General features: G+C 42.3%; 1 protein-coding gene and 1 long non-coding RNA gene across 4 annotated transcripts in view; one reads left to right on the top strand and one right to left on the bottom strand.

Annotated features, from left to right (window-relative positions):
- F13A1 (coagulation factor XIII A chain) overlaps window positions 1-15,321 on the bottom strand; it is a 164,905-nt gene extending 149,584 nt beyond the window's left edge. For 2 of the 3 annotated variants that reach the window (XM_032250040.1, XM_032250042.1), the window contains exons 1-3: window positions 15,074-15,321; window positions 13,010-13,160; window positions 509-697 (exon numbers count right to left, since the gene is read on the bottom strand). In XM_032250040.1, coding sequence (XP_032105931.1) covers window positions 509-697; window positions 13,010-13,142 — 322 coding nt within the window. In that variant the 5' untranslated portion in view covers window positions 13,143-13,160; window positions 15,074-15,321. Of the gene's footprint in view, window positions 1-508; window positions 698-13,009; window positions 13,163-15,064 lie in introns of all 3 variants that reach the window. The other variant, XM_032250041.1, reaches the window with a different exon arrangement.
- LOC116531321 overlaps window positions 14,522-16,068 on the top strand; it is a 6,733-nt gene continuing 5,186 nt past the window's right edge. The window contains exon 1 of the long non-coding RNA XR_004260364.1: window positions 14,522-14,569. This is a non-coding gene — a long non-coding RNA (uncharacterized LOC116531321). The remainder of the gene's footprint in view (window positions 14,570-16,068) is intronic.

Raw genomic sequence — 16,068 nt, 5'->3', positions numbered from 1 at the left:
AAAGTACCTAGTGTTTAGTGAAGCTTATTGGATGATCCATTTCTCATGGGCCATCCCATGGGACTAGATCAGAGCAGAACTAACTTTGGGAATGCATACGTGGTTTGTACATATATGTACATGTATACAAAGATGCCTTTGTATTGTAAAAGATATATAAATCTTTTACAATACGAAGATGTGCAAACGTTTTCAGCACATGAGACCAATTAAATCATGGAGATAAAAATCACAACTATAGGACACCAAAACCATTGTTTGAGGAAGAATAATTTAGGTAAGCAATACTTTGTACCAATTGTACTTACTTTTATTTATATGAGATTTTCCCTTGGGTGGGCCCAAGTTATTAATGTTTGGCATTATACAGACCAGTCTTAGAGCACAGGGTGATTCAGGGGATGGATGTCATTCCAACTTCCTTCGCTGTTGATGTATGACACTAAAAGGTCACACAATTGTGCCTGTACCCATGATGTCAAGACTGGGGCTTGCACATGGCACTCACCAATGACATATTCCACCCTGAAGAGATCCCGGCTGGGGTCATACGGACGATTGAAGTCGATCTGCATGTAGAAAGGCTGCCCTCTGCGGACAATCAGCTTGTTGTTGTCATACTTGTCAGTGTGGTGATCCACCTTGTTGGTGTCCCATCGCTCCTTGAACAGGTGAACGTTCGTGACATTAAGAAAGTCTATGAACAAGAAAAACAATTGAAGAAAATAATAAACTAACTTTAGTTTAAACACAAACTCAACAACAAGACTATTTTTCCTGAAGAAGGCAGGCAGCAAGGTCTGCTGAATGAAACTCTGCACAAGGCGGGGGTGGGGGAACACAGTCTCAAGAGTCAGCCTCTTGTTTTTGAAGTGAGCTTTTTAAAGCTTTTTCCACCTTTGATCTTGTTTCAGTCCACACGGCACTCACTGTGGGATAGACGGACGCCTGTCTGGGAGATCCAGATACAGAGAAGCTAGGGCCAGAGTTGAAGTCTCAGGGTTCTCAGTCTCATGCTGGTTTTCGTTATGTTGGGAGCTTCCCATCATGTCCCTGCCTCACTTTGTGACTAACCAGGCAGAAGCAGGGAATAGCCACTTCAATTTTCTTATCTTTCAAAAGGGGGGAATCAAATCTGACAAAGCCTCAGGGGGACGTTCGAAGGACAAAGTTAGCCATTAATCCAAAATTCTCCTCTTACCTCAAGAAGGGTCAAACGCCCCCGCCCTCTGTAATTCTAAAAGTAGATCTCATCTCTCAAAGGCAGGGAAGAGAGGGAGCAGGCCTGGAGAAACAATGCTGACATTTCTGTGAGATAAGTGTGATTGTTTTCAGTTACACAGAAACTGTCCTCAGCTTTCCTTAGCTTCTGATAAGCCAATTCAAAAGTCACAACCTGGACTGTCTGATGCCGACATTTACAGGTTTTCCTTTTGATTTCCATGTACAGGTTTTTCAGGAGTGTAAATGTCAGTTACATGTTTATTAGTTGTCTAACTTTGTATATGTTACTTAAATTGATTTCTTCATCATAGAATGGGGACGCTAACATTCATTTCATAGCCTAACATGTTCAGCCTCTTACAGGAATGTGACAGGAGATGGCATGAGATGACACGTATGCAGGCATTTAGCAAAGGGTCTGACACATGAAAGTCAGCTCTCCTCCTGCCCTTTTCCCCTTCCCCTCTATGAATGATCACTGAACGGGAGGGTCATCCTAACTCCCTGTCCTCACTGTACTTCAGAAGATGTAGTCTAGAGACTGGTTTCTGCATGTGCACTTGGTGTTTTAAAGGGCTATTGGGGAGAACGTTGGGTGGGAAGGTAGGAGGGTGGGCAGGGGTACCCTGGCCTCTTGCCCTCCCCCTCCCTGCCCCTGCCTGATGCATGATTTGCTGTAAGCACCGTGTGTGCAGAAAGCACAGCTGCTGAGCTTGTGCCCATGCTGGGGCATCTTCCTGCCATACTTGAATGGCTTCCTTTACCTTCACACAGAAATCCTGTGCAGGATGCCTGGTGCCTTTGGACCCCATTGTGTTCCATAATCAAAACCAAGGAGTTGGACTCTTTAACACCCTCCTTGGTCCTAAAGTCCAGGAGTCCCTGAAACATTGCTGAGCGTTTCATAGTTCAGGCAATCCTGAGTTTGAATCTCAGGTCTCAAAATTACTTCATTAAGGTACTTTACCTTTCAGAATCTGATTTTTCTAATTCAAAATGAGAATACTAATACCCTGAGAACGTCTACGAAGGCTCAATGAGATAACGATGCAGTGGGTCTGGCTCTATGCCTGGCACATAGAGGGTCATAGGCTTACTGTGGCTCACTGCCCCTAAGCTGTGACAGACACTTCACATGGAACGGTGCTCCACAAGTTACTCTGCCTACAGCGTTACAGCAAGCAGAAAGTGCAGGATGCAGTTTTATTTTTACCTCATCTCAGAGCCCTGTTGTAGTACATGTCCCCCTGAAGGGCACTTTCTTTCCATTATGCTGTGAGCTAAAGATGTTTAATTCTCTAGACCACTCTATTCCAAGCTGTCTTTCTCCTGAGTTCTCTGGTCTTATTAAGGCCGCAATCCCCAGTGATAAACCAGCCCAAGAGTGAGCTGGAGAAGCACAAATGTCCCCATTGAAAAGGACCTTAGCAATAAACTCCTCTGGTCCTCTTTCTTAGCACAGGGCCTTTTAATAATTTCTTTAAGAATAGCTAAAAACCCAGGTCCTTAGAAATGGGTTTTGTCAGTTCTCCATTTACCAGCACCAATAGAAGGAATATAACGATATTCCAACCTTACAGAATCTCACATAACAGCAATAGCATTTTCTCAGCTATCTGGTAGAACTACAAAACATTTTCATGAGAGCCCTGCTACTTGGTCTTCTAACCTCCATTCAAACAGGGAACTCATTTTTTCAGAGAGCAAAGAGTCCATTTTTAAACAACTCTAATTATTCGAAAATTTATCTTAAGATAAACTGACATCTGTTTCCTTGTAATTTTTCTAACCAGGGGTCCTCGTTCTGATTTCTGGATAAATATAGAAGAAGTCCTCTTATTTATTTTATCTGGCACTCTCTAAGTATTTAAAGACTATTCTTAGGGTTTTTTGTTTTTTGTTTTTTTCTGAGTAAAACATTCTCCATTTATTTAACTTTTTTGTTGTTGTTTTTTAGACAGAGTCTTGCTCTGTTGCCCAGACTGGTGTGCAGTTGTGAGATCTTGGCTCACTACAACCTCTGCCTCCTGGGTTCAAGCAATTCTTCCTGCCTCAGCTACCTGAGTAGCTGGGATTGCAGACATTTGCCATCATGCCCGGCTAATTTTTGTATTATTTTTATTTATTTTAATTTTTAGTAGAAATGGGGTTTCACCATGTTGGCCAGGCTGGTCCTGAACTCCTGACCTCAGGAGATCTGCCCACCTCAGCCTCCCAAAGCGCTGGGATTACAGGCGTGAGCCATCACATCTGGCCTATTTAACTGTTATTAAGAAGTTATTTCCAGAACTTTTATCCATCACTCTGTTTTGGAATATATTCCATTTTGTCAATTTCTCTTTTGAAGTGTTATTTTGGAATTAAGTACGTTACTCTAGTTGTGGTTTTTCCAGAAAAAACAAAACAAAACAAAACAAAACAAAAAAAATGACATTACATCTTTTAAAATAAATAACATATTTCTAATATTTCAGCTCAAGATATTATTAGTGTCTTAGATACTCTTAACTTACTGTTGATTTATATTATGCATCTGATAAAGCAAAACCCTTAAAAAAACACATTCTTTTTTTTTTTTTTTTTTTGAGCTGGAGTCTCGCTCTGTTACCGAGGCTGGAGTCCAGTGGTGCAATCTCGGCTTACTGCAACCCTGCCATACTCGAATGGCTTCCTTTGTCTTCACACAGAAATCCTGTGCAGGATGCCCGGTCCCTTTGGACCCCATTGTTCAAGCAGTTCTCCTGTCTCAGCCTCCTGAGTTGCTGGGACTATAGGCTCATGCCACCACAGCAGGCTAATTTTTTTTTTCTTTAGTAGATACAGGGTTTCACCATTGGTCAGGCTGGTCTTGAACGTTTGACCTTGGGTAATCCACCTGTCTTGGCCTCCCTTAAAACACATTCTAATGTTATTTCTAGCAACAGTGCATCAAAATTCAGTTGAGGCCTCTGCAAGTCACCCACTCATGTTGCTATTTGGCTGTATCTATTTGTGTGATTATTTTCTTCTGTTTAGTTCGATATTAAGACTTTGCATGTATTAAATTTCTTCTTATTAAGTTTGGTTCACTGCTCCATGCTCCTCAGATAATTTTAATCCCTTAGAATGCATTTAATATATTTAATATTCTCCCTAGCTTCTTGTCCTCTGGGAATGTTGTAAGTGTGCTATTTTATGTTGCCACTCAAGACATGGGTACAAATGTTGATTAGGCAACTGTCTAATAACTACGAGTCAAGTAAACACGCAGCAGCAGACGCTAAAAGGTGAACAGATAATTATGACACAGTGTTAGCCATCTCTGACAAAGGAAGTAAAGGGTACTGAGGGGAGTTTCAGGGAGGAGGCCCTAGCCCACATTTAGTGGGTGGAAAATAAGGAGGTTCTCTGAAGGAAGTGAGACATAAGCAGTCGTCAAGAGAGGAGTCAGTTGTCCACGTGGAAAAGGAGGTGGAGAGAAATGCTTCAGGCAAGTGAGAAGGATACGTGAAGACTGAGGCAAGAGAGTGCATAGTTGCTTAAGAAACTGAAAGATGATGGTTGGCTGAAATGTACTACTAGGAGCCATGGTAGAAGAGTGAGGAGGAGCCTGCTCATCATGTGAGGCTTGGAGACCATGTGAAGGAGTTTGGGTTTTGATTGCATGGTGGATCCAATGAAGAATCTGAAACAGCAAACTGGCATAATTAGAAGTTTATGTGTGTGTGTGTGTGTGTGTGTGTGTGTGTGTGTGTGTGTGTGTGTATATATATATATATTTAAACTGCCTCTGGTGGCAGAGTGGAAAAGGGGTTGGATGGGGTGATGCTGGAAGCTGAAGTCAGTTAGGAAGCTGTTGCAGTGTTCTGGGTGTGGGTCCACGTGAGTTTAATCTGTACGCAGGAGATGAAGGCACTGCTCCTCTGGCACTCCTAGATTTGCCTTCTCTATTTCTACGCTCCCTCCCTGCATGATAAAGTACTCCTGAAACGAGTTCTGGCTTGGCTTCCCAAGCAGCTCTACCTATAAGGCAAAATGAAGCTGGAGAGGGAGAAATATTCAAGTATTTCTTTGATATCATTGGCATTTCTCATCCATCCTAGTTCTCATCCATCCTAGTTGTCATCCATCCTAGTTGTCATCCATCCTAGTTGTCATTGCAAATGAAAACCTGGCTTTCCACCTTTACATCCTAGCTTAGTGTACCTGGTTAAAGTCTAATGAGACTGGTTAGAGTCAGTCCATCATGGCATAGTGCTAGTTTTAGGGAAGATTGGCTGGTATTGGAAGAATCGGAGCTCCATGGTTAAACCAGTGTGGAAAATTGCTGCCCTAACCAAAGATGATTGGGATTCTTTTCTTAAGAATTCATGTGAGACTTTAATATGCTGATGTGCACCACAGATATCCTAGAGGAGCACTGGTTTCCAAATGTAAATGACTATGGGAACTTTGTTCATTGGAGATCTGCATTTTTCAGACTATGTTTTTGGAAATGCTTCACTTCACTCTTCTTAACTTTAATACGGGAATGAAGTACCTATCTTACAAGTGGCTGACACCTAGTATATTCTCAATAAATACTTATTATTATTGTTACTATTATTATGAGAAGTAGAATAGCATAGTAAGAGCATAGGCTGTGGAGCCAGGCTGCCTGGATTCAAATCCCAACTCTCACTTACTGTCTTTGTGACCTTAGGCAAGTTACATAAATGTCCTGTGCCTCGGTTTCCTCATCTGCAAAATGAAGTTGGTGTGAGGTACAATGAGAAAATGCACTGAGTGCTCTGTCACAGGGCCTGGTACATGGTAAATGCTCAGAAATTGATGACAATAATAATCATAATAGCACTGAGCATTTTGATGGGCCCTTAAGATCAAACATGAAGAAGTCAGGTATCTGAGAAGGCATGATAGGAGGTTGGAACCTGAGCAATGGAGGCCACAAGGTAAAGAAGGCCCCTGTGAAGCTTTTTAGCAGTGGACTTCCAACCTTCCCAGTGAAGCATGCCCTTTTACACTTCTTGTCTTCTGAGCAGAGAGACTTGCTTTTTATTTCCTGAATTTCCACAGGTGAATAGTTTTCTCCTCTTAATTCTCAGAAAACATGTCTTTTTTTCATATTATCTTTATATATGAGACTTTTTTAGCCATGAGATTATAATCTCCTTGAAGACTGGACCATGTCTTAATTATCTTGCTATGGTGCCTGTGGCAATGGGCAAAAATGCCACAGCAAATGTGCCTCCTTTCACTTGAACACCTTTTACTTGAAAATTCGGAGCTTGGAGTTGATGATTCATTTCAAAATAAATTATCTCATTCACCGTAAGATTAACCATAGTGTCCTTTAAATGTCATTTATCAGACTGTTTTATTCTCAAAATATGCTAGTTTCAGGATATATATATAGTTGAAGGTATGATGTGGGAATTTATAGCATAAGGCCTCCAGATCAGCAGTTTTGCTTCGCATTGGAATAAAATACACTGCCTTTCTAGCCTGCTTATACTATGATCACAAAGGGTGAGAAAAAGGATGCTGATTAATGCCTTTGAGAATAGAAAACCTAAGCCAAAAAAAAAGACAAAACCCCAACTCATGGGTTTATAGTTTTTTCATAATGAAAACAAATACGTATGTTTATTTATATATAATATATAAAAACATATAGATTGTTTATATCTATTATATATAATAGATACTGTTTATATATTATATAAACAAATATGTTTATATATAATATATATTACATATATTCTATACATATATTGATTATATATTATATATTAATTATATCTTTGTATATGTTTATTTATAATAGATATAAACAAATATAGATATTTGTTTATATATATTTGTTTGTTTTCACTATAAAAAACTATAAACCCATGAGTTTGGTTTTAAAAAATATATTGTTTATATATAATATGTAATTTATATATATTATTTACATACTGTTTATAGATTATATATAAGCAAACTATATATATAAAGTTATGTGTATATACATATATATATTTATATAAAGTTATATATATATATAACAAAAAATTTATTTCATTGCCCATGAGTCAGCCACCCACAGGTCAATCAAGTATTTGGTTCTTATAACAGCTGACGATATAAATTGTTTTAAATTATATCATCTTATATTGATATACTTTTGATATTCGATTCTAACCATGATGTTTTTAACATGCTATTTTTTTCTAAGTGACCTTTTCATTCTCTGTTGCAGTATCACTTTAACAAGCCAATGCCTCAGGAAAAACACAAAATCACAGTGGTACTCTAAGTGGGGAAAAACTAAGGCAATAATAAGTAAAACTTTCCTGTATAATATCTTAACAGTTCATCTTAAAATGATTTAAAAAAAGAAAGACATTTCATAAAAAATAAAATAAAACTTGGCTCAGAAATGGAAGATTAAAAGCTACATAGAGAGGTTGAGAGTTTAAAGAAATAATGTTCTGGACCATAGTTAAATGGAAAAGACATGAAGAACCTTAATGGATTGTCCCAAGTATTGGGGATATAGGTGAGGTCCCCAATACCACTGATTAAACAAAATTTATTTCATTACCCATGAGTCAGCCACCCACAGGTCAGCCAAGCATTTGGTTCTTACAACAGCTGATAATACCAAGGACCCTGAAGATGATTGTCATAAAATATGGACATAGACATAAAAATATCATAGCTCATTCCATTGTCCATTTTGCCTAGGAAATGTCCCTTCCCATGGAGTGTGTTCTAGCAAGCATTGATTAAACTAGCATATTGATTTTTGCTTTGTTTATTGGCTTAACAAGGCGGTTTAGATGGAAAAAGCTTTATCATCATCCAGGCTCCATTTGCCACAAACAGGAAATGAATTTGCTTCCTCTGTCTAAGCCTAGTTCCTGGCAAAATGGAACAGTTCATTGCTAAGCCGCCTTTTTTTTTTCTTTCTTTCTTTGTTTTTTGAGATACTGTAGCTAGAAACTTGGCAGCTCGCAATTTCAAAGTGGCAGCTTTCAAAATGTCTACCTAACACAATTTAGCCTAATTCCAAACACACCGGAAAACGGACAGCTAAAGAAAAGAAAAAACGTCTCCGGAGGAGCAGCTGCCTCCCTGTCCTCCTACTCTTCCCCTAATATGAAAAAAATGTAGATTATTGTCTCCCTAGGTTGTAAAATATTCTTCAGAGAATGATTATACCTGTCACAGATGGGATCTTGAAATATGTTAAAATGTTTAGGTTTATATTCTAGGAATTCCCTAGCAAGCTGAATTCTCCCTGCAATTTTTGGTAATATTATTACTAAACTATAAGCATAAATGCTATCCATGAGAAACTGGTTTATTTATTTATTTAAAAACAACAGGAAAAAACTCTTTCTCACATTTCTTTTGGACATCCAGAATTTTAACATATCCGTAATTAGAATGATTAGAAACATTTTCTTAAGTGGCTTAATTGACAAAGCATTGGTATTAACATGTCCTGGACCCTGTAATGTTGAAGGATTGCTCAGGTGCTCAGAGGAAGCTGGAGCAAGAGAAATGAGACCCATACCTCCTGGGGCTAAAATCCCACTATTCTATTCCTCTTGTAGCCTGGAGTATCTCCACAGCTTCTAAATGTATCTACTGTTCCCCCTTTTCTCCTTACTACTTTGTAATCCATAATTCTGATTATGTATTTCTGCTAATTAGAATACTTCTCAAGTCTCCCATTGTCTGCAGGATGAAAAAAATAACCACAAGGCCTGTTGCACTAGGATGCCTGCCATCTTTTCCCAGGCTTGTATCTTCTCTTTTGTCTTTTAAACACCCCTTGCTTGGCATTTACTGTTCCCTCTACTGCAAATGCTTTTCCATGTGCTCTCCTGTCGGGAACACTCTTACTCATCCTCTAAGTTCCAGCTTCGATATCCTTGCATCAGGAAGCCCTCCTAACCCCGTTCCCCACTCCACCGCATCACTAGACATTGATTTTTGTTATTTCACTACAATTTGCATAAATCGTAGTCACAGTCTTTATTACACTGAATTGCAATAATCTTTTATTGTCTTCTAGACTGAGAGTTTCTTGAGGCCAGAGACCGACTTACTCAACTTTATGTCCCAAGGGAAAGCCTAGAGGAGCTCCTGACACATATGTGAAAACCAGTGTATATTTTTCCTGGAACTGAATGAAAGGATGACTTGCTGCTGGACAATTGCATTTCTCAGTCATACACTGAATGCCTCTTAATCTCTCACCAAGCTTCAATCCAGAGAGGTTTACTCTGCATAAAGAGATTGATCATTAACTGGTTGATTGAATTCTAACAAGGACTGGTGGGAAGGAAGAGATTCTCGGAAAGGCGTAAGACTCCATTAGCCTGAAAACTACTAGAACCCAACTACATTTGATTTTTTGATAGAGCCAGCCTTGCTTTCCAGTTTTAATTCAATACATTAGAACTGTCAAATAATGATTCCAATTGCTGCTACAAATGATCACCTATTGTTAACAAGATAGAGCCAAACTAGACCAACAACATAAGATTGTCTTCTGGAATGTTACATTTCCAACTACATATAACCTTTCACACCAGGAAGGCAGTGGAGAGCTTTTTCAGAAACACCAACTAATAGCACCTGAAGAACGGGCTATTAGAAATTGATACAAATCCAAATCTGAGGAGATCGTCTCAGTGCCTTTCCTGGAGACAACTGAATTCAAAGGGTAACATTAAGGATGCCTAAAATCATGCTAAGATGTCAAATGCTACCAGTGACTGTCTGGTCCCACCTCTGGGATTTCGGGGTCCACATGAAATATTTCATTTTTTTCTTGAATATCATGGTGTGTATGGGAAGAAGCTTACATGAGTTTATACATTTTAAAATCTAGATTTTACCAAAATAATTCTTAACCAAATGTTACCAAAGCCGTGACTTAAGGGTATTATACACACTCAGCATACCTATATAACATTGTATATATCACACACAGTGATGGGCGGGACTCACTGCTACAGAACTACTAGAAATGAAAAACCTGCCATTTCCCCCCTTTTCCTCTTCTTGCCTCTCTGCATTTGTCAGTCAGTATTACAAGAACAGATTGCTAAAGGGAAGAGTGGCCACTGAAAAAAATGGAGACAAAGTTTAACTTGGGGCTGGTGTTTGTCGAGCCAAAGCCATCTCTGCAGATTGGTGATCACAGATCCAAGGCCTCTTAGAGGCCACTAGTGGCCACTGGGTGAACTGCATGAAGATGGCATTTCAAAAATGAGTAACTATGCCTTCCAAGGTTTTAGTCGCTTAGCAAATTTCGTCCCTTAGTGACTTGGGGAAAACTTGATATACTGCCAGAAAACCTGCTTTTAGAACAATTCAACATAAAATGTGAAATGCAAAGGGTAATCAGGAGAAAGACCTCCTTGTTCAGATGGTTTGTGTGCTGATATATATATATATATATATATGATTCTGGGCTTCAGAAACCCTATCCCCGGAGCATGTAACACTTATCTTGTCTGTGTGAAAAATATTAAATAAATGCATATGTATGAAATCTGGAGCGCATTATTAATAATAAATTATAATGCCACTAGAGCCATGAGTCATTCATTTCACAAGTGATTGACTGTTTCATTCATTCTGCAGTCACTGGACATTCACACTCTTATGCCAGCACCTCCAGTGAATACCCCAGAGTGTCTCTTGGGTTGTGGACACATATGACTGCCAAGTAAATAATGACTGATTTTTCACAATAATTCAGTCATGCTGCTCCCCACCTCTGCCTCCAGAAATAAACAAAAGCAGTAATCCTATATATTTTTTTAATTGACCTACCTGCACAAGTTCTCTGGAAGTTTTAATGTCTTACTAGCAACATTTTGTTCACATGTCAGATTTATGGGGGCTGCAGGTCATGCATATTTTTCATAGGAAGAAGTATTCTCTGGAGTGTTTTCCTGACCTTGCTGGGATATGATAAGTTGTACATTCCAAATCAATGGACACTTATTGGTCATGTGCTGTCGGTCAGACCTGATCACAGACACTGCTCACTAGATGCTCATGACAATCTGTGAAGTAGGCATTGCTTCCATTTTGCTTATGCGGAAACTGAGGTTTGGGCACCTATATGACTTTCCCAGAATGAGCAAGGAGTGGTGGATGTGGAACAGGAAGCCAGGTCTTCCGCCTCCGCCCTCTGCTCCCCTGCACTGCCTTTGCAGAGATTCACGGTTTTCCCCACCAATCCTGGCAAAGATGGCTGCGCCTAGACTCTTGACGTGGCAAGGGTGGCTGTGTCATTACTTCTTGTGTTCTCTGCCCACTTCTTCCATTGCCTGCACCCCCTTTCCAGAGGCCCAGAGACTTTTCTGCCACAGGAGAATTTTGCTAGAAGATGGAATACACAAAGGTAACCTGCTTAATAATTTGATGTCTGCAGGCTTTCCAATTTTATTTGCATTCTTAAAGAAAAAGACTAGTAGATTAGGCAAGGAATGAATATCAACTGCTTACGCTGGGCCTCTATTTCCTAACCTATAACATGGGGATGGGGATTTGTTGATTAGCAAGTCCTCTTAGTCTCAGTTCTATGGTTGTCACTGTGGGATTTTAGAGAGGGCACCCATCTGGGAGAGAGACTTCAGAGACAAACTACAAGTTTGTTAGCTCCTCAAACTCTACCACCTGCCTGAAGATGCGCTTCTGTTCTGTGAACCTCTTTTCCCAAACTTGGATGGTGCTGGATACCTCTCCGATTTCGCTATTTGATATCAAATCATCTAGACATGAGAGTAACGCAATAACACCAGTACGCAACACCTGAGCAGGTGTCTGCCTGGCTGGATAAACTGCATTGCCCCTTTCCCTTTGCTATCTGGAGAGCTGCATCAGTCTGGGCTTTCATGCATTGGTTTCCTTCTAACTGATCAATCACACAGCTCTAACATGCCTGTGCTCACCTATCCCAGCAAATGGGTGTTTATCCCCAGTCAAATCCAGCACAAAACACCTTTAGGAGTAAAATAGGATTTTGGTGCATGAATGCTATTGACAGAAAAGGCTCCCTGCTCAATGCCATTTGGGGACATGAGTCTGAATGTCCCTGCCATGGCCCAGGGGAATGATATCTGTATCAACAAACCAGTGCTGGCACCTGGGCCTTGTCACCGCTGACGGGGCTGAGAGGAGGTCAGCTGCTGGCTGCTGTACCCCGAGCAGGTTTCTAGGGATCAGGCAGAGGCTTGCAAGAGGCTGGGGAAGCAGCTTGCCTTGCCAGCTCACCAGGCTGCTCTGGAGAGAAATCGAGGGCTTCCATCTCTATTACTGTCAGAGTCTGGCACTTCTCCCCGGCTCTGAAATTCACAGCAATGGATGGAGGAGGGAGAAGAAAGGAGGTGCAAGCCAGACAATCAAAACAGCCACAATATTTTGGAAGTGGAATATTCCAGCTAGAGAAAATTCTCTAACGCATTGAGCAGTAGGGCTGGAAGAGACCCTAGCTAATCCAGCACCCTGGTTTTGTGGAGGAAATAGTTGGGAGTCAGAAAGACAAAGCAACTTCCCTAAGGTGACAAGGTCAGTAAGTGGCAGAACTGGGACAAGTATCTGGGTCTCTGGTGCTTTCACCACTTAAAAGAAAGCTTTTGCTTCTTTCCTTTACAAAACCAGAGATTGGCAGGAGGCTTCCTTTTGTGGGAACCCCAGCGCAGACGGAGGATGTTTACCTGCAGGGAAGAGGGGCCAGGGCCGGCTGTGCCTGGACCCACAGTGGTGGGGAGAGGGGGTATGCTCCTACCTTCCATGTTGATGCCCCGGGGCACCAGGCTGTGAATCTCCTCTGTGGGCAGGTCACCCTCCTCTGCATTGGAGTTGTTGGGTGGAACTGCTCTCCTGCCTCCAAAGGAGGAGATCCTGGAGGTTTCTGACATTCTTGGCTTTACAAGGTTCTTCAGAAAAAAAAAAAAAAAAAAAAAAAAAAAAAAGAAGAAAGGAAGGAAGGAAGGAAGAAAGAAGGAAGGAAGGAAGGAGAGAGAGAGAGAGAAAGACAACATAAAAGGCATGTAAAATGAGTAACATTTGAGACAAGGATTCCATAATCGAAAAACAGACATATCTGTGTGTGACAGCACTTGAGCAACACATTTTGAGATTTGCAAAAATAAAAACTGATAAGTGGCAGCAAGGATTAGTCTAATGATGGAATACAGCTCCCCAAGGATCTCGGGGAGATTTTGTGTATGCCAAAAGATATAGGAAGCAGAAGAAAAATGGGTTTATTTAAAGGAATTTTAAAAAAATAATAAAAGATTGTGGAAACCCACTCTCCATAATCCTAAAAGCAACATCTTTGCAAGAAATGTTTCCTGTTATATTCATGTGCCGTGTCTGTGTTCATTTCACAGAGATTTATGAGATCATAAGTCACTTTTAAGAATAAACTCGCACAAGCACGTTCAGATAAATGTTGTCTTCTAAAGCGTTTACATTTGCAATTTAATTTAACCAATATTTATTGAGAGCCTATGGCGTGCCAGGCTGTGATCTAGGAACATTGGATGCATCAGAGAACAAAACAGATTTTTTTGCTCTGATAGATTACAGTCTAGTAGGGTTAGGGTGGAGCCCAACAAAAGCCATAAGTAAATTCAGTTAAGGATGAGGAGGTAGGAACTGCTTTGAAAACAGAATCACGTGGAGGAGAAAGAGGTGGAGAGGTTGGGGATGCCATTTAAAATAGGGCTATCAGTGGGCTTAAGAAGTCAGGGTTGCTGACATTTCCCATGCCCCAAGCCTGCCTCCGTTTCCCTCGGAGTTTGTGCAGGCACTGAGCCAGTTTAAACAGCACACAACTGATGGTCAGAGCCCAGTAAGTACTTGTTAACCAACTGACCAAATAAAGGGGGACTTTGTTTCTGGGCCAATGAGGGTTCCCCCTTGATCCCCTGGATTACCCAGTCATGACTCCCGGCGACTTGGCTATTTTCAAAAACCAGGCACACTCCCAAGAGATGAAGAGTCCCCATTAGAGAGGCCACCAGAGGAGAGAGACGGTTCCAGAGACATGTGGAGCACTAGCAACGTGCTAGAGAAAAGACGCCTAGGGTGTGTGGTCTGAGGAGAGTGTTTGCATGCACAAGGCGTGAATAGGTATCCATGAACATCGACAAATATATTTACCATCACTGGTGGGCTGAACGGGGAAGGGAGGGAGAAGCCAGAAAAAGGGTTAGTGACAGAGGCCACAGAAAGCCGTCCTCTGGTGGGAAATAGCGAAGGTAGGCTGTGGCACTGCTGGGGTGCGGCTCACTGGGAGACACACTGCTAAGGGGAGAACTGGGGAGCCCCAGAGCCGCAGGTGCACGCCTGGCTGGGGGAGTGCGGCGGCCTGGAACCCTCGCTGCTGGGCGGGTCTAGGCAGGAGAAGTGGCTCACGTTCAGCTCCAAATTGGGATCAGGAAGGCGTTGCGAAGGAGTGGGGAGCCAAGCCGGCGGGGTTCCAGCCTCCTAGCAGGCCGTTCTCCCTGGGCCCCGCTCCCCCCACCTTTTGTGTTCCAGCTCCATAATCTGCTCCCCTGAAGAACGGGGGGCCTGTCCCTCGGGGAAGCCCCCCGAACTCCCCCATCCCCATTTGGTGGCCTTCTTAGCAAGCAACGCCTTCAGGAGAGCTGCGTGGAGTCTCGCCGAAGTCTAGCTCAGAAGTAGGGCTGGGCAGGTGCGGAGTTGGGGGCAGAAAGCCAGGATTGGGCAGGTGGGGCTGCCTGCGCCCCGCGCCACAGGTCCGGAGCAGCCGCCTGCGGGTTCGCGGTGGAGGTGGACGCAGCGGGCCCCTGGATCTTAGGGTGCAGGGGCAGCGGCTTACCTGCGGGCGATCCCCTCCAGAGGTGCCCTCGCGTGGGCTTGCTCTGTACGCCCCGGGGACTTCCTCAAAAGGACTCAGGAAAGACAAGAAAGTTGGCTCTTAAATAACTTCCTAAGAGGAGCCCTCACCCTCCTCCCCTGTCCCACGGGGTTTTCTCCTCCCCCTTCTCGACAGCTGGAGTCAGCAGCCGAGCTCTGAGGACTTTCCATTTACTTCATCCTGGCCTGTTACCCCGGCAGGTGCCCCCTCCTCTCCCACCTACCCCTGTCACTCCCAGTTTCCCATTCCTGCTTCTCCTCCCCATCCCCACCCTGGTTCTGCACACATACACACCTCTTGTTGCTGGGAGTACCAGCCAAGTCCCTGCAGTGCCAGGAAGTCCCCTCCCTCCCTTTAGGTCAGAGGGGCTGGGAGGGTCTTCTTTACAAAGGAACGCTTTTACCTGGCAGGTTGGCTGCTACTGGGGCTTGGCAGGAGGGGGTCTGCCCTCCCACAAACAGGTCACACAGACAGCTGTGACCATGCATCCAGTGAGAGCAACGTGTCCCTCCTGTGCAAATAAGGCATGGTCTCCATTATTGAATCATCCCAGAGGCGCAGCCACTGCCTCACCACAAGACTTCCTGCAGGAATGGGATGCCTAGCCCCAAGGAAAATGAGTAAACATTTTTATAGTGCCACACAGATCAGAAAATAACACTTTGTTTTTCTCTGAAAATCATTTCAGTGTATGTTCAAAAGTTAGAGAGAAAAGAACATTTCCCTCCTAAAATTTTCCTTTTCTTCTTTTACTCTCTCTTCCTCCCTCTCTCCCTTTCTTTTCTTTCTCTCTTTTCTTCTTTCCTTTTTCTTTCTCTTTTTTCCTTCCTTCCTTCCTTCCTTTCTCTCTCTCTCTCTTTCTCTTTCTTTCCTTCCTTCCTTCCCTCCCTCCCTCCCTCCCTCCTTTTTTTCCTTCCTTCCTTCCTTCCTTCCTTCCTTCCTTCCTTCCTTCCTTC

Source organism: Sapajus apella, unplaced genomic scaffold (assembly GCF_009761245.1).
Source record: "Sapajus apella isolate SASKATOON/1434 unplaced genomic scaffold, GSC_monkey_1.0 scaffold70, whole genome shotgun sequence".
Lineage (NCBI taxonomy): Eukaryota > Metazoa > Chordata > Mammalia > Primates > Cebidae > Sapajus > Sapajus apella.
Note: the sequence above shows the minus strand (reverse complement) of the source record. Positions and strands in the feature narration are given on the sequence as shown.